The sequence below is a fragment of the Manis pentadactyla genome, chromosome 1 (assembly GCF_030020395.1).
Source record: "Manis pentadactyla isolate mManPen7 chromosome 1, mManPen7.hap1, whole genome shotgun sequence".
Classification (NCBI taxonomy): Eukaryota; Metazoa; Chordata; class Mammalia; order Pholidota; family Manidae; genus Manis; species Manis pentadactyla.
The window spans coordinates 43,203,864-43,224,963 of NC_080019.1; the positions used below are offsets into that span (position 1 = coordinate 43,203,864).

Sequence of the window (21,100 nt, forward strand, 5' to 3'; positions counted from 1 at the left end):
TTCCTTGCTCAGTCTTGGAATTTTGTATTTTTCTAGGAAGTTTTCCATTTCTTCTAGGTTTTCCAGCTTGTTAGCATATAGATTTTCACACTATTCTCAAATAATTCTTTGTATTTCTGTGGGGTCCATTGTGATTTTTCCTTTCTCATTTCTGATTCTGTTTATGTGTGTAGATTCTCTTTTTCTCTTAGTCTGGCTAGAGGTTTATCTATTTTGTTTATTTTCTCAAAGAACCAGTTCTTGGTTTTGTTGATTTTTTCTATTATTTTATTCTTTGATCTTTATTATGTCCCTCCTTCTGCTTACTTTGGGCCTCATTTGTTCTTCTTTTTCCAGTTTCAATAATTGTGACTTTAGACTATTCATTTGGGATTGTTTTTCCTTCTTTAAATATACCTGGATTGCTATATACTTTTCTCTTAGAATGGCCTTCTCTGTGTCCCACAGAAATTGGGGTCTTTGTGCTGTTGTCATTTGTCTCCATATATTGCTTGGTCTCTGTTTTAATTTGTTCATTGATCCATTGATTAGGAGTATGTTGTTAAGCCTCCATGTGTTTGTGAGCCTTATTGTTTCTTTGTATAATTTATTTCTAGTTTTATACTTTGTGGTCTGAGAAGTTGGTTGGTAGGATTTCAGTCTTTTTGAATTTACTGAGGCTCTTTTTGTGGCCTAGTATGTGATCTATTCTGGAAAATGTTCCATGTGCACCTGAGAAGAATGTGTATCCTGCTGCTTTTGGGTGTAGAGTCTGTAGATATCTGTTAAGTCCATCTGTTCTAGTGTGTTGTTCAGTGCCTCTGTATCCTGACTTATTTTCTGTTGGGTGGATCTGTCCTTTGGAGTGAGTTGTGTGTTGAAGTCTCCTAAAATGAATGCATTGCATTCTTTTTCCTTCTTTAGTTCTGTTAGTATTTGTTTCACATATGTTGGTGCTCCTGTATTGGGTGCATATATATTTATAATGGTTATATCCTCTTGTTGGACTGAGCCCTTTATCATTATGTAATGTCCTTTATCTCTTGTTACTTTCTTTGTTTTGAATTCTGTCTTATGTGATACAAGTCCTGCAACACCTGCTTTTTTCTTCCTTTTGTTTTCATGAAATATCTTTTTCCATCCCTTCAGTTTTAGTCTGTTTATATCTTTGTGTTTGAGGTGAGTCTTATAAGCAGCATATAGATGCATCTTGCTTTTTTATCCATTCTATTACTCTGTGTCTTTTGACTGGTGCTCTTAGTCCATTTGCATTTAGGATGATTATCGATAGATATGTACTTATTGCCATTGCAGGCTTTGGATTCATGGTTACCAAAGGTTCAAGGGTAGCTTCTTTACTATCTAACTGTCTAATTGAACTCTCTTATTAAGGTATTATAAACACAGTCGGATGATTGTTTATTTCTCTCTCTTCTTATTCTTCCTCTGCATTCTTTATATGGTAGGTGTTTTATTCTGTACTCTTTTGTGTTTCATTTGACTGCTTTTGTGGATCGTTGATTTTATTTTTTGCCTTTAGTTAGTATTTGGTTGTTCTGCTTTCTTTGCTGTGATTTTATTTTCTGTGCTGACATCTATTTGGCCTCAGGAGTGCTTCCATCTAGAGCAGTCCCTTTAAAATATTCTGTAGAGGTGGTTTGTGGGAGGCAAATTCCCTCAAATTCTGCTTGTCTGAAAATTGTGTAATACCTCCGAATTTAAATGATAATATCACTGGATACAGTATTCTTGGTTCTAGGCCCTTCTGTTTCATTGTATTAAATATACCATGCCATTCTCTTCTGGCTTGTAAGGTTTCTGTTGAGAAGTCTGATGACAGCCTGATGGGTTTTCCTTTGTAGGTGATCTTTTTTCTCTCTCTGGCTGCCTTTAATATTCTGTACTTGCCTGTGATCTTTGCCATTTTAATTATTATATGTCTTGGTGTTGTCCTCCTTGGGTCCCTTATGTTGGGAGATCTGTGGGCTTCCATGGTCTGACAGACTATTTCCTTCTCCAGCTTGGGGAAGTTTTCAGTGATTATTTCTTAAAATACACTTTCTATCCCTTTTTCTCTCTCTTCTTCTGGTACCCCTATTATGCGAATATTGTTCCATTTGGATTGGTCACACAGTTCTCTTAATATTCTTTCATTCCTAGAGGTCCTTTTATCTGTCTCTGCCTCAGCTTCTCTGTATTCCTGTTCTCTGATTTCTATTCCATTAACAGGCTCTTGCTCCTCATCCAGTCTGCTCTTACTTCCTTGTATTGATTGTTTCATTTCTGTTACCTCCCTCTGGACTTCATCCCTTAGCTCTTGCATATTTCTCTGCAGTTCCATCAGCATTGTTATAACTTTTATTTTTGTTTTCTTTTTCAGGAAGTTAAGTTATATCGATCTCATCAGACCCTCTCTGTGGGGTTGTCTTAGCCATTTTTGGCTGGACCAGATTCTTCTCCCTTTTCATGGCGATATAAGTGGTCACAGGCAGGTGGCGTGTGTGTCAGCTGGAAGAACAAAGTCCCTTCCTTTTTGTTGTGGTCACCTTGCCCTTCTCTGCTGCCTGTGCTGGTTACCAGCGCACCAGGAGCAGTCTCTGGGTTAATCCCCTGACCTGCTGTTGGTGTTTCGGCCCTCGAGATAGTGTAGCACGCTGCGGGGTGTTACATCCCCGCCGGGTGTGTTATCCTGCGAGAACGGTGCCCCTTCCTGCCTTCCGGACCTTACTCTGGCTTCCTTTGTCTGTCCCAGTTAGCTGTGTGCTGGGAGGAGACTCTATGTGGTTGCTGTTTGCAGGGCTGCTTTCTGGCTGCTCCGCTGCTGCAGCAGGTCAGCCGGTTTGCTTGCAGCACTGGCCCCAGGGAATGAATGGCAGGCTGCTTATCACCGTGAGGGGCTTTGGGGCTGTTTTACTCCCCAGGGGGTTAGGGTGCCTGAAGTTCCTCAAGATTCCCAGCCTGCTGGGCTGAGTGTGCTGGGATGATTTTGTCCAGCTATTGTGCCGTTTCCTTTTAAGACTTTAAAAAAATGCCTGCTTTTCTTTTGTCCCAGGGTAGCTGGCTGTGGGGACCCGCTCTCAGTCTCTGTCTCAGATTTTACATTTCTGTTTCTCTAATATCCAGTACACCATGCGATGTGTGTGTTTGCTCCTGGTGCAGATTGCTTGGGCTTATTTAGCAGTCCTGTGCTTCCACTCCCTTCCCACTCTGATTCTTTTCCTCCCACTGGTGAGCTGGGGGGGGGGAAGTGCTCGGGTCCCGCTGGGTCACGGCTTTGTATCTTACCCTTTTCGTGAGATGCCGAGTTCTCACAGATGTAGCCTGGCTGTTGTACTCTATCTTCTGGTCTCTTAGGAGTAGTTGTATTTGTTGTATTTTCAAAAATATGTATGGTTTTAGGAGATTTCCTCCACCCTACTTATGCCGCCATCTTGAGCCCCCCCCAGCTAAATATCTTTTGATGTAAAGAAGGGAAATGGTCAAAAATTCTGTAGACTACAATGTGGAACTAGTTTTCTAAATTTTTTTAGTGAAAATCTATTCTACTTATTGGGTTCATCATTATCTTCAAAAATTGGGGAGTTTTTGAACTTGACTCCCTGAAACGGAAGAAATTTATCTTCTGCAATACAGCCTGATTTTAAATAACTGGTGCTAGAATTGTACTTGCATTTCATTCCCAGTCCCCTAGACACACACAGTCCCTATCAGTACAGAGCCTTCATCTGCTCTGTTAGTCTAGGGTCATCTAAATCTTAACCCAGGTATGTAAACTGCTTGCCCTTAGAGTGTATTCTTGAAAACTGAAATACTTTTAGTCAAATAAGCTAAAAAGAAAGAAGGCAACTGAATATTAGTAACTGAAATCTTTTTAGCAGTTTGTCTGTGTATATGTTCTCTTATGAAAACCCTTGTTAACTGTAGTCATTACGTCTCAATCTGTATGTTTGTGTGTCTAAGTGTGTACATGAAATATATTTTCCTACCTATGGATGGTATTAATAAAAATCAATTTAAAGACAAGCGCTTATAAAAATTGGGCATTCTAAAACTTCCATAAAATTTTGATAGAAGATATTAAACATTAATGCTAATTTAAGTTGAACTAAAAACAGACACGTCCTTATGGTTATCAGCTGCCTAAGTTTGCCTAAAGTCATTTAAGTTGATGTTATCTGTTAAATCTTTCAAGGAAAAATGCTTGGCTTTGTCTAATGTGAGTAATGTTAAGCTCTAGAGTCAGATCAGTTAAAGCTCAAGGGGCCAGAAGCAACTTGGCCTGGAATGTTTGAGTGCTCCACAAATAAAGAAGGGTATCTCAGCATAACCTGTGACTTCACTGTAAACAGCCCTAACAAACAGACAACAACCCAGCTCACCTTAGCGTCAGGGTAGCTGGTACAAGTCCACACCCTAAGCCCTATTTTCACATTATCAAAGTAAATGTGGCGTGGGATGCATCCTTCCTACTCTAAAAGATTATCCCAGAAATAGTCGTAAAAGATTTCTCTGAGCTCTGCCGTCTGATTGTGACGACAACTTGAAACTTTTAGATCCCACATCTGTTGCAGTTGCAGCTGCATTCATCCTGCCAGTTCCTGGACTTGTCGGTTGAATGCAGAATGAAGTATCTAAGTTAGCTTGTGCATATAGTAAGACAAATTTGACTGCTTCCATATTATCTGAACGCATTCGAGGATTGGGGTAAGTGCGAATTGCAGTACTCCAGTATCGTGTTACTATAGACTATCTGATATTAAAAGAACTTACAGGGTGTGAACAGTTTCCAGGAATGTGTTGTTTTAATTTGCCTGATTTTTCTCAAACTATTCAAAATCATTTAGACAATATTCATTATTTTATTAATAAGTTTTCACAAATGCCTGGGTTATCTAACTGGTTTTCTTGGTTTCATTGGATATGGTTGGTAATTGTAGTTCTGCTTTTGTTATGTATCTGTATTCCTGTTCTGTTAATGTGTGTACGTAATTTAATTAGTAGTTTGTTAAAACCTATACATGGTTACATTACTCTACAAGAAGTTATGTCAAAGAAATAATCTCATATTTTCTTCCTTTGCTACTTCCATAGCTTTTCTTTTTCCTTCCTAAATACAGCCCTTTATTAGAATTTGTGCCTCATACTTAAAATTACCGTGTATCATAATCCTTCCAGCTGGTAAAGATACCTCAAGACAAGTGCTGGGCATAGAAGCCATGGGGCATAAATCTGTAAAGAAGTAAAAAGCTAACCTTTTCAAAGAATATTGCTTCTCACTTACCAACTTTACACCTCTCTGTATAGCCCTGGAAGATGGCTGGTTAGCTGGAGACGGGTAAGATTCCTCAAGGGAGGAACAACCTAAGACAGGCACATTCAGTCGCAGAGGGGCCATCAGGTGAGAAAATGGGGGCCAACAGAGGTGAGGCTTAGAACCTCACCCCCCGCAGCTTTGAGAGAAATCTCCTGCACCCATGGCTGTTTTGTCGCCCTTGTCTAGCTCAGATCAATACCTAGTCTATAGGCACAGACCTGACCACCTACACTTGCCTTCCTACTGCACTCAACTCTACTTTCCATCTTTATTTTACATCACGAGATTTAAAAGATAGATGGTCTTTTATGAAAAGATAAACTGTGTCAAAAACCTTTCTATTAGAAACTGTAATCTTTATTATGCCTACCTACTACTTAAACATTTTATTAAAAAAATAAGGGGAAATGTGGGATTAATATATAAATCAAGTATAGAAATCAAATGTATAATCATATATGACTTCATTATTTTTCCTGTAATTTCTGATACATGATCAAGAACAAAACAAACAAGACCAGAACAGTTTCTGTGACCTAATTGCCCTTGCTGTTGTTTCAATACCACATAAGACGTCACACCCCAGGAGACTGGAGACTGCCGAGGATTAAGTTTAGAGTTAATGATTGTGTATTAAGTCCCCCACACAGAATTCTAATGTTAGCATTTATTTGCTCAATAAATATGAACGGTGCCCTCTCAGCACCACTCTTGTGTTATTAAGCCTCGAGTCCCCTGGCTGGTCCTTTGAGATCTTCCATATCTCATCGTGTCTCCTCCCTTATCTGTGGGTCAGAAGCAGGGAGGGACCGACAAAGACAGGCTCCACAGCTAGTCTTTTAAAAATGGCTTGAGAAAGCAAGAAATTGTCAGATTGTTTTCTAGAGTGACTTTGCCATTTTGCATTCCAGCTAGTAATGTATAAGTGATATCGTTTATCTGCATCCTCAACAGCATTTAGTGGTGTCACTTTTTTATTTTAGCTATTCTGATAGGTGTGTAGTGATAACTAATTGTGGTTTTAATTTGCATTTCCCTGATGACTAATCATGTTGAGTATCTTTTCATGTATTTATTTATCTGTATGTCCTCTTTGGTGAAATGTATCTTTATGTCTTTTGCCCATTTTTCTTATAAGATTATTTGCTTTTTTCCTACTGTTGAGTTTTGAGAGTTTTTTTTATATAATTAGATACTAGTTCTTTTTGAGATATGTGGTTGGTAAATATTTTCTTCTAGTCTGTAGCTTGTTTTCTTATTCTCTCAGCAGGGGTCTTTCCAGAGCAGAAGTTTTTAATTTTGATGAGGTCTAGTTTACTGGTTTTTCCTTTTATGGATCATATTTTCAGTATTGATTTTAAGGGTTCTTTGGCCCTAGATCCTAAAGATTTTCATCTGTGCATTTTTTTCTGGAAGTTGTATAGTTTTATATTTAAGTCCATGATTCATTTTGAATTGATTTTAGTATAAGATGTAAAGTTTAAGTCGAGTTTCATCATTTTGCCTGTGGATGTCCAGTTGCTTCAGTAGCAATTATTGAGAAGACTATCCTTCCTCCTTTGAATTGTTTTTTACACCAAAAATCACTTCGGCAAACCTGCAGGGGTGGATTCCTTTGCACAGGCTTCTTCCCCAGGTGTGAAGAAACAAACATTCTTTGAGAGGCTGAAATGTTCCCTAGGTAGTTTTTTTTTTAATCCTCACAACCACCCCCCATTTTATACAGTGAGGCCACAGAGATTTCAAGAGGTTAAAATGGTGTGTCCAGGTCGTATAGTTAATAATTCAGAAGCTGGATTTGAGCCCAGGTCTGCCCGCATGTTCTCTACTCTCTCCACTTTAGCCTGCTGTCTCCTGAAAGTGGAGACCCCTTAGCCTCTAATTATGATTAATTTTAATTTAAAATGAATTTCTTATAAAAAGAAATAGAGCTGAGTAGAAAGCTGGATTACTAGCTTACAAATTATAGTTCTTAACCCTTTGGTGGATCACAAAATCATTTAGGGGATTCCCCGTTAGCATTTGTTTTGTTTTTGAATACTTGAGATATTTTCAAATATTTACTATTAGTAAAATCACATTTGATATTATATCAGTTGTTGCATTTGTGTTGGTCTATTTCAGGTTTTTCATGTCTGTCTTCCTCCACCAATACCACAGAGTCTTGACTTCTGTAGCTGTAAGTCTTGAACAGACTGATTCCTCATATTCTTATTTTTCGAAGTTGTTTAGGCTATTGTAATTTCTTTGCCTTTCCACATAAACTTTAGAATAATCTTGTCTATATCTGCAAAAAATCTTGCTGAGATTTTGATAGGAATAGCACCAAACCTGTGTGTGTCTATTTGGGGAGAATTAACATCTTTACTATCTTGAATCTACCAATATGTGAATATGGTAGGTCTATCCATTTATTTAGATCTTTTTTGATTTCTTCCACTAGCCATTTGTAGTTTTTAGCATATAAACCCCTACCTTTTACTGTATTCTGGGATATTTTCTTAGTTTACCTGAATATATGACAATCTAGCCCTGCTTTCCTTGATACTGGCAGACACCACTGTGCAAATGTTCATGCATCCATAGATAATCGCAAATTACAGGATCTGGCTGTGCCACCATTTTCACATCTCTCCTGAACAGTAATATTGGTTATTTCAATCTCTTGCCAGTGACATCCGATGTCCCAGAAAGTGGCATTGTCCACTACAATGCTGAAAAGATACTCCTGACTTCCCAGCAGCGACAGCCTGTGTAAGACTTTGTCACATTCAACTGGGTAGATCCTGAATAGGCGTGATGCCTCCAGGCAGGTGGGATGCTGTCCGTCCAGCTAAGGCCCAGGCTTCAAGGGAGCGAGGGCATCTTCTTCAGATGGTAAAGAAAGAAGAAGATGATGAAGGCTATACTTCAGTGCAGGCTGCCAGGCCACAGACACTCAACCGTCCTGGCCAGGAGCTGTTCCGCCAGCTTTTCAGACAGCTTCGCTACTATGAATCTTCTGGGCCCCTAGAGACCCTGAGCCGTCTCCGGGAGCTCTGCCGCTGGTGGCTGAGGCCTGATGTTCTTTCCAAGGCCCAGATCCTGGAGCTGCTGGTCCTGGAACAGTTCTTAAGCATACTACCTGGGGAGCTCCGGACCTGGGTGCAGCTGCATCACCCTGAGAGCAGTGGGGAAGCTGTGGCCCTGTTGGAAGAGCTGCAGGAAGACCTTGATGGAAAGCCATGGAGGGTGAGTATGAACAAGTGTGTGGTGCCAAGTGAACTCTGCCTGCCAATGAGCCAGCTTGTCTGGGTGAGATGGGCCTCTGAACCCTTATTGTTGAGGAATGCAGGTGAAGTCTTCTCATTCCCTTGGCACCTGAACAGCTGAGAAATGGATCCTAAACCGAGGACCTTTTAGCAGGCAACCCTTCCTGCCTTCCCAGAGGACTCATCTCCAAGAACACTGTCTTCCCCAAGGCCTACATTAGAGGCCAGGGAGGATAAGGGGTGAAGGGATTCCTCCTCTCCCCTCTGCCTGTATAGGTGATAAAGGGCCTAGCTTGTGCTTACCTGGGCCTCTGCCCTTTAGAAATTGGCCACTTGGCCTCTTCTCTGAATTTGCTTTCAGATTCCCCATGGGGCCCATCTCACAACATTTTCTTCTCACCAGGACCCAGCCCCTGCCCAGAGCCCAGATGTGCATTGGATGGGTACAGGAGCCCTGCAAGCCGCACAGATATGGCCCGCTGCTTCACATCTCAGGAGCAGCTCTGCTCTGGGGGACCACCTGGAGCCTCCCAATGAAACAGGAGTGCGTGACTTCCTCGCTGGGCAATCCGGTACTCACTGCCTGGCTCTAAGACCCCAGCCTTGTGCCACACTTCCCAAATTTCCTGTAGTGTCCTCTTTTCACAGGCTGTCCTCATGAGAATCGCTTTCCTTGCTGGCCTTTAGCTCTATGTCCTTTCTACCCATTCTGTGACCCATAGCTGCCTAGGTCCTCCTCCCATTGCACCCCCTACTCCTGACTCCCAGCAGACACTGGGTAATGTGAATTGGGTGTTTAACAGCAGTCCATATCTGCCTGTGGGCACAGGGGGCAAAAGTGGGCTTCTCAGTAGAGTGCCAAGAGCTGGGCTGGCCTCTCTCATTGCTCTTCCTTCTCTTCAGATCTTACTGCTGCACAGGCACTTGCCCTCTCCCAGAGAGACGGGTGCCCAGGAGACCAAGTGACAGCCCAGCCTCAGGTGAGCTGCATGACTTTTGGTCCTTCATGACTTCCCAGTGTTGCTGCCTAATAGAGTAGCTGCACCTCCTCCTCATCCTGAATCTCTGGATGTGAGATCCAGAGACTAGATTATTCCCCTTCATCCCAGAGCTCTTTTGTTAGGTGTTGGTCTTCTCTTTCACTCTTACCAAATCCATCCTGTACTCATTCAGAACCAGCCCCATTCCCTGCCCCTTCCTAAAAGCCGGGAGCTGTGGATAGGCTCAAGGTGTAGGATGTATTTTTCAGGAGGCTATGACTTTCAAGGACGTGGAGGTGACCTTCTCCCAGGATGAGTGGGGATGGCTGGACCCTGCTCAGAGAAACCTGTATAAGGATGTGATGCTGGAGAATTATGGGAACATGACTTCTCTGGGTAAGGCATTGATACCCCCATGCTTCCACCTTTATATCTGCTTATTAGTTTTCATTATGGTAGCTAGAAAGGGGCCTGACCTGAGATTAGATCATGGTTCTGTAACTACTAACCAAATCATTTAACCTATCTTGAAAAACAGGTATAATAGTACCTGTTTACAATAACTCATGTAGACTTATTATACAGATTAAGCCATGTGTTGAGTTCCTAGACCCTTTAGGCATCCAAAACATGTTGGCTTATTTAACTGATTGTCATGTGGTTCCCACCTCCAGAAAATTCCAGTGTTATTTTTGGCTGTGACTTCTCTGAGCCCCTCTTGTCTCTGCCCAAGGCTCTTACAAATGGTATCTGGACCTCCTACACTGTACCTTTGTCCACCTGCCTCCCTGGTATTTTCCTCCTCCCTACCAGGATCTTAGGTCTTAGCGGGTCTTGGAGAGTAATTCTGTATGATTTACCTGCCTTCCCACCTATCCTCTCCCCTTCTCTTCTGCAGTAGGGCCATTCACCAAACCTGCTCTGATTTCCTGGTTGGAGGCAAGGGAGCCATGGGGCCTGAATGTTCAGGGAGCTCAACCTAAGGGGAATCCAGGTGCTGCCTCTGCAGGTGAGTACCAGAAAACCTACCAGATCCTGCTCCTCCCACATCTGCTCTTCTCTTCAGGGCTTTTACACCAAGAAAATCACAGGGAACTTACTCCATTGTTTGTTATATGGAAGATCCTTAGCAGTGTTGGGAACCCTGGACTTTTGCCCTCCAAATTGGTCTTTCAGACATTTGTTTCTGGCCCTGCTTCTTCCCTAGAAGCTCTCTCCATAACAGTTCTTGCCCACCTGGAAGCTTCACCATTCCTTTCTTTTCCATTCATTCACATTCCTCCTCAACTGTGTGCTGTACTCCTGCTGAATCCCCTGTGCTCCTTCTTCCTGCTTGTAGGAGCTGTCACCCTCCTCCTGCTCCTCCTCTCTGTGCGACCCTTTTCCCCATGATGGACTCGATCCCCCACCCTTTCAGTGGCCCTCCTTAGACCCCAGCCTTCCAGCTGTGCTCTTGTACGATGATTTCTCTCCTCGCTTGCTATTGAACACTCCCCCTCAACCCTTGTTATTTCTCTGTGGGATGTGATTTCTGCCTTTGTCCAGCTGCTGTGCTGATCTTGCTTTTCCTCATCCCTTTTCTGTCAGCTGGAATACTCCTCCCAGCTTTGTCTTATCCCTGACTGTTTTTTAAAGGTATTGGCAGTCAGGCAAAAGTCTCACCACCCAAGTTTGTGACTTTTTTTTTGGCCCTTGGTGCTTTCTGCAGTTCCACGTATGGGAAGAGAGTACATTCTCTTGTGTTTTATTTTATCTCAGGAGGTGAGCTCCAGATTAAAACAAAGAAGTTCATCTTAAAACATGAACCTTTGGAAGAAGACAAAACTTTAGCTATGCCACCAGGGTGCTGTGGAACAAGTGTTTCTAAGGGATCAGGGCTTAGAGACTCTTTTGAACAGAAGAGCAGGTTAAAGGAGCAATGTGGAAGCCCTGGGCAAGTGAGAATTAAGAAAGAAGAGACCAATTTCAGTCAAAGGACAGGAAAAGAGTCTGAAGAATCAGGAAAAAGTAGTAGTCTTAATCTAAAGCATATTACATATTTGAAAGTTCCCAGAAGAAAGCAATCACTTAAACATGGCTGTGGCAGGCACTTCAGAGGGAATTCATACCATTATGACTACAAGGAATATGGGAAAGGGCTCAGACGCGTGGTTGGTGGGTTTAATCTACATCAGCGAATTCATGCTGGACTAAAAGGGAATACAAAGGATGTGCGTGGGAAAGACTTCAGCCTTAGCTCTCATCCCCAGCATGGGCAGAATCTTCACACAGTGGGGACATCATATAAGTGCAGTGACTGTGGGAGGACCTTCAGTCATAGCTCCCATCTTGCATGTCATCAGAGACTTCATACTCAAGAGAAACCATTTAAATGTAGGGTGTGTGGGAAAGCCTTCAGGTGGAGCTCAAACTGTGTGCGACATGAGAAAATTCACACTGGAGTGAAACCTTATAAGTGCAGTTTATGTGACAAAGCTTTCCAGCGCAAGTCTGCCTACCGTCTGCACCAGGAAACCCATGTCAAGCAGCAGTTTCTTGAGTCTAATCAGTGTGAGGAAGCTCTTACCTGTGGCTCAGGTTTTGATGATAATTTGAGAGACCCAAGTGGGGAGAAACCCTTTGACTGCAGCCAGTGTAGGAAATCCTTCCATTGTAAATCATATGTACTTGAGCATCAAAGGATTCACACTGAAGAAAAACCCTATAAATGTACCAAATGTAGGAAAACCTTTAGGTGGAGATCAAACTTTACCCGTCATCTGAGAATGCATCAGGAAGAAATATTCTATGATCAAGACAAATGTAAAGAAGACTTCAGGCAGACCTCCAACTGCAGTGAGCTCCAGACTGCCCCCACTGTGGAGAATGCTTTTCTGTGTCAGCCTTGTGGGAAAAGTTTTACTCAAAAGAAATCTCTTATTTATCATCAGAGAACTCACACAGGTGAGAAACCATACCGATGTAGTGACTGTATGAAGGAGTTTACTCATCGGTCGGCCTTTATTGCTCATAAGAAGCAGCATGTCAGTAAGAGAAAACCTGAGGATGAGCCATCTTTTAGTCAGGACAGAATGTTCCAAGTTCCTCAGAGCAGTCATCATGGCATGGAGGAAGACTACAAATGTAGCCAGTGTGGCAGAGCCTTCCGTAATCATTCGTTTCTCCTCATCCATCAGAGAATTCACACCAGAGAGAAGCCTTATAAGTGCAGGGAGTGTGGGAAAGCTTTCAGATGGAGTTCAAATCTCTCTCGACATCAGAGAATTCACTCTTTCAAGAAACGGTATGAGTGCCATGAAAGTGGGAGCACTGAAAATCTGCAGCCACAAATTCTCTCTGGTGAAAAACCATTTTGGTGCCAAGAATGTGGGAAAACCTTCACACGTAAAAGAAGTCTTTTAGATCACAAGGGAATACACAGTGGAGAGAAGCGCTATAAATGTAATCTTTGTGGGAAATCTTATGATAGAAATTATCGCCTTGTTAATCATCAGAGAATACACACTAAAGAGAGACCTTTTAAATGTCAGTGGTGTGGGAAGGATTTCATCGGAAGGCATACCCTCTGCGTTCATCAGAGAAAACACGCCAGGGTGGCACAGTCCGAATGCAGCCTGACTGGGTTGTCTTCATGCCAGGACACAGGGGTGAGTTTACAGGAATTAAAACCAAGTGGGGAGAAGCCCCTTGAAGACTGTGAGGAAGGTTGTGACCAGAGCTCCAGGCTCACTGGACTCCAGAAAAAGTGCCACAAATGTAGCACATGTGGGAAAACTTTTAACAAGAGTTCACAGCTCATTAGCCACAAGAGATTTCATACTCGAGAGAGGCCCTTCAAATGCAGAGAGTGTGGGAAGACCTTCAGGTGGTCTTCAAATTTGGCTCGGCATATGAAGAACCATATTAAAGAGTAGCTTGGGGTCTGACTGGAGGGAGAGGGGTTCCTAGCTACCTGCTAGAGAACCCTTAATTGAGGAAAACCTTTACAAAGGGCCCAGCCCCTTTTTTGGAAGCTAATGGCAGAGAATCTTGAGGATTTTAAAACTCACGGTATCTCCCATCCTACCTGCTGGGAAAGTGCAGGAACATGTCCTCTGGGACCCTTCTGGAGGCTCAGGCCCCAGGAGTAGCCTTTTCACAGTGGCCTGGAGCTGCCCCAACCAAGTCTCCTTCCATAATTCTAAAGAGAGAGATCATTGCCCTTTGTGGTTTGACAAAATGTTTGGTATAGTAGGCTGTGACTGCTGGGAAGGGGCCAGTTGGATCTTAAGTTTCCATTTGAGTTAGGCCTGTGATTGTGCATATTCTATTTGACCTTACAAGCAGCAGCAAGAACTCTTAGTCTCACCAGATGTCTCCTGGGGGCTCTTGGCGAAGGCTTCAGTCTTCACAGATGGCTCTGGACATCTGTAATGGGCACAGAGTTATCTCAGCAGCAAGTGGAGGAGAGCAGGCCACTGGGTTCAGTCACCTGGAGGATGGAGCTCTCCCGGTCGCTGTCACCATCTTTCTCCCACAGGTCTGTGTGGCAGCAGCAGTCCATCTATTAAACAGAAATGTGCTAAGCACCTCTCATATGCCAGGGTCTGTTGTGTGTGCCAGAGACCCAACAGTGACTGGATTAGACAAAAAATCTGCCTTCTGAGGATCTTTACAGACAATAAACAAATAAGGTATATAGTATTTTGGATGGTTATGTATGTTGTAGACAAAATGACTCAGAGTGAAACGGAGTGCTGGATTGGGAGGTGGCTTGTGATCTTAAATATGCTGGTTAGTGAGCGCCTCAACTGAGAAGGTGAAATTTGAGCAAAGACCTGAAGATCAGGGAGTGATCCCTATAGGTCCTAGGGACAAGGAGGTGGGGTCTTGCCTAGCTTCTTCAGGAAATGGAAAGGAGGCCCCTAGTCCAGAGCAGAGTGAGCCAGTAGAAGAGAGGGTCCCTGAGGTGGTGGGCCAGGTCATGTGAGCAGCGTGGGTCCCTTCTAGTGTTGGGGCTGCCTCAGAGGTGGTAGGGAGCTTTTGGACAGTTCTGAGATGAATTTGAATTACATTTTATAAGGATTAACCATAGAACCAAGGGCTCAGCCAAATTATATAGCTGAAAGATTTTTATGTAGTTATCCCTGCTACCAATTCCCATGAATGGGACTCCCCACTCCCTACCAATGTCTGAATTTTCTATAAGACCTCCAGCTCTCAACAGATGTAAATGCTTAATTATTGCACTTGCATCTCTAGCTTCTGCACACTGCAGGCTCCCCCTCACCCTCATAGCCTCTATGTGTTGGATCTGGTACTGGCATCAAAGTCAATCCAAACATACCAGTTCATGTGTCTGATGCTCTCAGGAGAAAGGTATCTTGGTGGGGGAGGCATTGCCTTCTCACTTTCCCACCCACCTGTGTTGAAGCAAAAAGCAAGAATCAGTTCATTGACAAAATAAAGGAGTGATGTTTCTAAAACTCATGTAAGTAATCATTGCTTTTGATCCTTGAAGTGCTCAGATTATAAAAAGAAAATGTTTCACCCAATAGTAAAGCAACATCTCAAACTACATTTTCCTTCTGCGAGTAGGGGCACACTCATGGAGCAGGATGTTTCTTGTAATGAAAAGAGACCAACCTGGAGGTGAAAACAGAGGGTGTGATTCTGTGTGGTCCTGTCTCATGGGATGTGCAGGGGGTGGGGAAGAGAGATGCCGGGCAGGGATCAGAGACCCACATGCTGAGGACCCAGAGTCATGGGAAGGACCTTGGAGTTGTCAGGTTTGGGTCGCAGACTTGGTGTGCCTTTTCTCGGCAGAATGAATTTAGGCAAGTGACTGAACATCTGTATCTATTTCCTGTGTAAAAGTAGAGAAAATGGCTGTGCTACCTGACTTCTGGGATTGGTGAATGAGGGCATGGTTTACAAAGGCTGTGGGTTAGGTGGTTGAGCACTTGGACCAGAGTCTTCACAGAGCTGCAGCTCCCACATCTTCAATGCCACAACCATAGACGTACCCCTTTTCTGTCCATATTTTCATTCCCTGCTCCTTCTGCTACCTGGCACCTCACAGTGTTCCTGCCCCAAAAGGGGTATTTTTACTGCCATTTTTATAAAATGAGATAAAATTATTTCAAAACATTCAAATCAGATTTAAAAATGTACAAAGAATAAAGTAAAAATAAGAAATTTCCTCTATAATGAGATAAGGCATTAATATTTTGGGATTATACTTATGCAGTCTGTTCAATACCTGAGTTGTTAGATAGTCTTAATTACATGAGTAATGTGGTTATCACAGAAATATTAGTAAATACTGATTGGGAAGAGGAGAAGTCTTACTACTTGGAGCTAACTACAAAACAGTGTAATCAGTGCTGGCTCTAACTTCACCGCCCTTCCCTGTGTGCCCTGCCTGAGCCATCTTCCTTCACAGGGAGCACCACACTGCTTTGTGCTGGCTCAGTCCTCACTCACCAGGGCCCAGCCTTCCCTGACCCTCATCCCTCTAAGATTCTCCCCTGACCCCACCACTCTGGCACTTGTATCTTACTCTGTTAGGTGGTGTCTGGGTTTCCAAAGGATTGAGCATTCTGAAGGACCAGGGTTGGGTGCTTTTTTATTCATTTGCCATGCAGAGATTTTTTACAAAGTTGCCTCTGTTAAGAAATATAAAACTGAATTTAGTTCAGCTAAGTCAGGATTGGAGTTTTTGAATAGGCCCTGAGTGAAATGTTGACTGGAGGCCCCCCATTAAGCTTATTCCTGCTAGTTAGAAACCCGGCTATTTGTGGTTCAAAGCCATATGGTTCCTGTTGACAGATTCAGATTGCTCCAGCCACCAGTTCTCATTTCCTACCCGATCCTGGCCTGGAGAATATACAGCCTTCTTCCAACCCTGCTCTAATTTCTCTCTGCCTAGAAGGAACTGAAGTTGGAACTGGGGAGAGCCAGATGGGTTGGTATCCCAGAGAGGAGTGGGTATTAGAAGTGCTTGAGTCAGTTGTTGAGTGTGGTTGGCCCACCCTTGTGAACAGACTGTCAGCCCAGACAGAGGCATGTGCAGAGTAGAAAGCATAGGAAAAGTAAATATAGACCATCTCATACACCAAGTGGCAAAGTTTTAAAAACTCTAGCATGGGTGAGCATGTAGATTGGTGGGAACTCACTGCTATGGGAGTGGAAATTAGCTCCCACAACTCCTGTGTCAATCAATTTGCAAAATCTTCTAAAGTTGTGTATACTCAACCACCCAGCAATTCTGCTCCTGGGAAAACCCTTGAAGAACTCATGTGAAGAAGGAAATGTGTATAAGACTTAATTGTAGTACTGTTTGTTCACTGCAGCATTGTGTGGGTAGCAAGATTGGGAAAGCCTAAATTTCATCAGCAGAGAAAGAGGTAAATAAATGGGTTGTTTTTGGTACTTCATGAAGTGAATATGAACTAGAGTTATGTCTTCCAACATAGATTAGTGATGCTGAGAAAGAGGCAGACAGTACATTCAATATACCATTTACATAAATTTAGGTGTACCATGTTATCTGTGGGCACATTATTTAAACTTATTTGTATTTCACTTTTTCTGTAAAATGGGACAACAGTGTCAACCTAACAGGGTTATTGCGGGTGGGGGGATGGTTAATAATGCATGTAAAGTGCTTAGAATAGTGGCTGGTATGTAAGCATTGTTGGTATATAGTAAACAGTGTTGTGTTGTTTTGCACAATATATTTCCTGTGGGTTCAAATTGTATGAAGCAAGAGTATAAAATGTATTGGAGTGATGTGGGAAATTTATGCTCTGCCTTCCCAGGGCAGGAGTTGTTGATGGAATCAGGGAGGGTACATGGAGGCTTCAGTTGTGTTTTCTTTGCTTTAAAGAAGTTGATGTAGATAGCCCAGCATGTTGATTTAACAGGATAGTGTGGTGAGTTCTTTAAAAAAATTTTTTTAATCTGTTTGCTTAAAATATTTAAAAATAAAAATATTTTTAAGCATGGGCTCTGACACCTGCCACTTATGTGATATTCCTTAGAGTGAGCCACGTAATCTCTCAAGGCTTGTTTCCTTACTTGCAAAAATTGGGAGCAACCGAAATGGCTGTTAGTAGAATGGTCAAACTGGTCTGATGCATCTACAGTGGAATACCCATGCAACAGTTAAAAAGAATGAGGATGTTCTCCATGTATTGATAGGTGATCTCCAAGACATTCAGTTTATAGGAAATGATGAGCTCTATTTCAATTCCTCTTTACCTTAAAGTAACAAACCAGAAGCTATAGACGCACGTTTAAGAAACAGGATCCTGTGGCTGCAGATGTGCAGTCAGCCATTCCATTTTATTAGGTGGGAGAGGAGAGGTGGGCACATGGCTACATACTAACCACCACACCTTTGAAGTTAATACTAACCCTGCTAAGAACAGCAAAGAGGTTTTGTATCAGCCAGGTTATAATCAGGAGCCCGAAACCATACAATTATTTTAATAGGCACTTATAAAGAAGTGTTTACTACATATATCTAAGGAACAAAAAAAGGCAAGAAAATGCCAAGGTATCATGGAGGCAGTAACTTCGAGAAGCACCTCAGGACTGGTGGAATTGTAATAGAGTCTGACCCCATTTTTGATATTTGACCACTGATAGCTTTCAAATCCTCTCTCCATTTTGCCTCACATCTGGGCAGACAAGCAAGAATGTGTAGCTAATACTCAAGGTCCTAATCTCTTTGTTGGCTTACAAGCAAGGGTTGTTAAAGGCAGAATTATGAGAAAGGGTTGCAGGGTGCATGACCAGCTTGGGTATGGTCCTCAGACTGATCAGTGGTGAAGTGATGGAATTATATCAAGAATTTTAGTTACCAGTTTTCTGGCTCCGCCTAGGCTGGGTCTACTGCTTGTGGTCAACAGATGGCTCATCTGATGGTGGTCTAAGTTCCTGCAAAACATCTCAAGGATACATGACTCCAGCGTTTATGGCCTTGTGGAAAGAACTACGAGTCCTATGTCTGTTTAGTTTGCTTTACCTTGGTTTGCAAACTCCCGTTTTCCCTAGTCTCTAACTACCCAGTTTAATTCCCACACTCTGGGTCATTGAGACCCTTGGGCTTTTGTTTGTTAATGAGAGATCTGAGGGGTTTCACCAAGAGGTGTCCTTGATCAGTTTCACTAGTGTCTGAACTCTGAAGAAGGATCCTGTGTTGGCAAACTGCAAGCTGGATTCAACTGCTGCTCCCAGAGGGAATTGTCACCACGGGGGTGAAGAAGCAGTGGAAACAGGAAACAACAAATTCCCTCTTCCTCCCTGCATTAGGATTCTTCACAGAGAACCAGAAGGATGTGTGTATACATAAGGAAAAAAATTATGTGGAATTGATTGATGTGGTTATGGAGGCTAGCAAGTCAAAAATCTGCAGGGTGGCCGAGCAGGCTAGAGACCCAGGAGAGCTCATGTCCCCGATCCAGTCTGAAGGTTGTCTGCTGGGGGATTCTTTCTTGCCTGGGGGATGCCAGTCTTCTGTGCAGATCTCAGTTGATCCGATTAAGCCCACCCACATTACGGATAATAATATGTTTTCCTCAAAATCCACCAATTTAAATGTTAATCTCATCCAAAAACACTGTCCCAGAAACACCCAGAATAATGTCTGATTAAATACCTGGGCATCCTGTGGCCCAACCAAGTTGACACACAAAATTTATTATCACATTCCTCCAACACAGCAGCTTTGCTCTTAAATTTCTTAATGGCCAAACCTAATGGAACCAGCTGGCAAAGCGGAGAGTAGACTGGAGAGTTCCAACCCCATCATTTCAAAGTATCTATAGAAGGGTGAGTTTGAAGCAGAAAATAAGCTAATAACTGGCACAGCTTTCCTGAATTATTTATCTTAAAAATTACTAAGATGTTTGACACCAAGAATATTTGTTAAGGAAATTATGAGTGTTATGTTGTGGAAAAACATGTCACATAGGTGTAAATTTATGTCATAAGCAGTGGATTTTACTCATGGGTTTTGTAATAATTAGCTGTTGACAATTACCTTACCCATCTTGTAATGAACTAAAATTTAATAAAGGCTCCAAGAAGAGTGTCTCAAAATAGGGAATATAGTCAAAGGTATTTATTCAACATTTATTTTATACAAAAGTTAATATATTTACTACATTGAATAGTAAATTTGTGATTTTAACAAAACAGCACAGAAACCTGATTTGCCTCAAATGGAGCAGTGACTTTGATAAGCCCCCAGAGCATAGGGGATAGCAAACAGCAGACTCCTATAGTCCGGAATTTTAAAAGAATCAATTAAAAAGCAAGGTTGCCTCCATTTACATCCTATTGTTGAGCCATCTGTCTTTGTTGTTCAATGATCTGGAGGCACATTAGTTCATGTCTTTTGCTATGAAATCTGTTTAAGCTAGTTAAGCAAGGAGAATGTGAAGGCAAATTCTGGTGCACTAAGACCCCCACACCTTAAGATCCAATCAGCACCGACCAGATGGTCGCCCACCCCTTAAGACCCAATCACCAATGCAGAACACACCCTACCCTACTCCTTAAAAACACACTTCCACCCACGAGCTGCTACTCCCTCCCTCTGGGGCAGCCACTCTCTCTTTCAGATAATAAAATCTCTTGCGGTGGGCCCATGTCTCCTGAGTCGCTCTGGGGTAAGGAGGGTCGTGGTGAGATACCCTTTCAGAATGTACACATCCAGATCTACAGATTAAAGTTCACAGGATGTCAGAGTGGTTTCAACAGATGGATACAATTGGTGTGAGTCAAAGGATCTGATAAATATGTTGGTTAGAGGCAGAGAAAACCGGTCTAAGTATGGATGTTTTCCCTTTGTGACTTTAGGTTTGAATGAAAGTAGAAAAACAGACTGCCCTCAGGTACATCCTTGAGGTCACTTAAAATAGCCGTGGGAGAGTCTCCTGACTGGAAGGAGTCTGAAGAATCACCATGCATATAAACCAATACTAAATGTTGACATCAGCAGCCCAAGATAAGTCTACTTTTAGATTTACGCAAGCTTTTCCATGTACTAGTTGCACACATGAATCTTACAGAAGTGAGTCATAAAAATTTTGAGAAAATCCACAAGTTTCCTTTTGATCCATTTATAACTAAGATAATTATAGACATATAAGGTTCATAATCTGTAGCTGAGAAGCTCATTCTACCAAGTGTGAACATAAGCAGCAACTTCTATATATTGAAAAAGGATTGAGCAGTGGCCGCACAGAAGAAGGAAGTCTGGTTGGAGTGCTGAGAACAAGCAGGTGGCGGCCCTGGGAGGACCTGTCTGAGGTGAGTAGGAAGTTTTACCACAATAATTCTAATTGTATGAGGTGGATTGTAGAATGTTCCAGTTGATAAGCCGTGGTCACTAGTATTGGAGTTAATGTCCAATAGCAGTGTTTTCCTGTCTTCAAATGTACGGAGTGCCCACTTAGAATCAGAAGGCTTAGAAGACAGCTCTGGGAATAATCAGCTCTGGAAGTACAGTGGAGGTAATGATATTTAAAAAATATTTTTAGTGTGCAGCAGTATATGAACCAAAACAGACAACTCAGTAAGTT

The 21,100-nt window shown here is 42.4% G+C and overlaps 1 protein-coding gene across 2 annotated transcripts in view; it reads left to right on the plus strand.

Moving 5' to 3' along the window:
* ZNF445 (zinc finger protein 445) overlaps positions 1-19,613 on the plus strand; it is a 60,263-nt gene extending 40,650 nt beyond the window's left edge. The window contains exons 2-7 of one of the 2 annotated variants that reach the window (XM_057497251.1): positions 7,966-8,524; positions 8,948-9,116; positions 9,448-9,524; positions 9,794-9,920; positions 10,423-10,533; positions 11,283-19,613. In XM_057497251.1, the coding sequence (XP_057353234.1) occupies positions 8,093-8,524; positions 8,948-9,116; positions 9,448-9,524; positions 9,794-9,920; positions 10,423-10,533; positions 11,283-13,438 (3,072 nt within the window). In that variant the 5' untranslated portion in view covers positions 7,966-8,092 and the 3' untranslated portion in view covers positions 13,439-19,613. Of the gene's footprint in view, positions 1-3,992; positions 8,525-8,947; positions 9,117-9,447; positions 9,525-9,793; positions 9,921-10,422; positions 10,534-11,282 lie in introns of those variants that run through there. The other variant, XM_036897131.2, reaches the window with a different exon arrangement.
* The last annotated feature ends 1,487 nt before the right edge of the window (positions 19,614-21,100 follow it).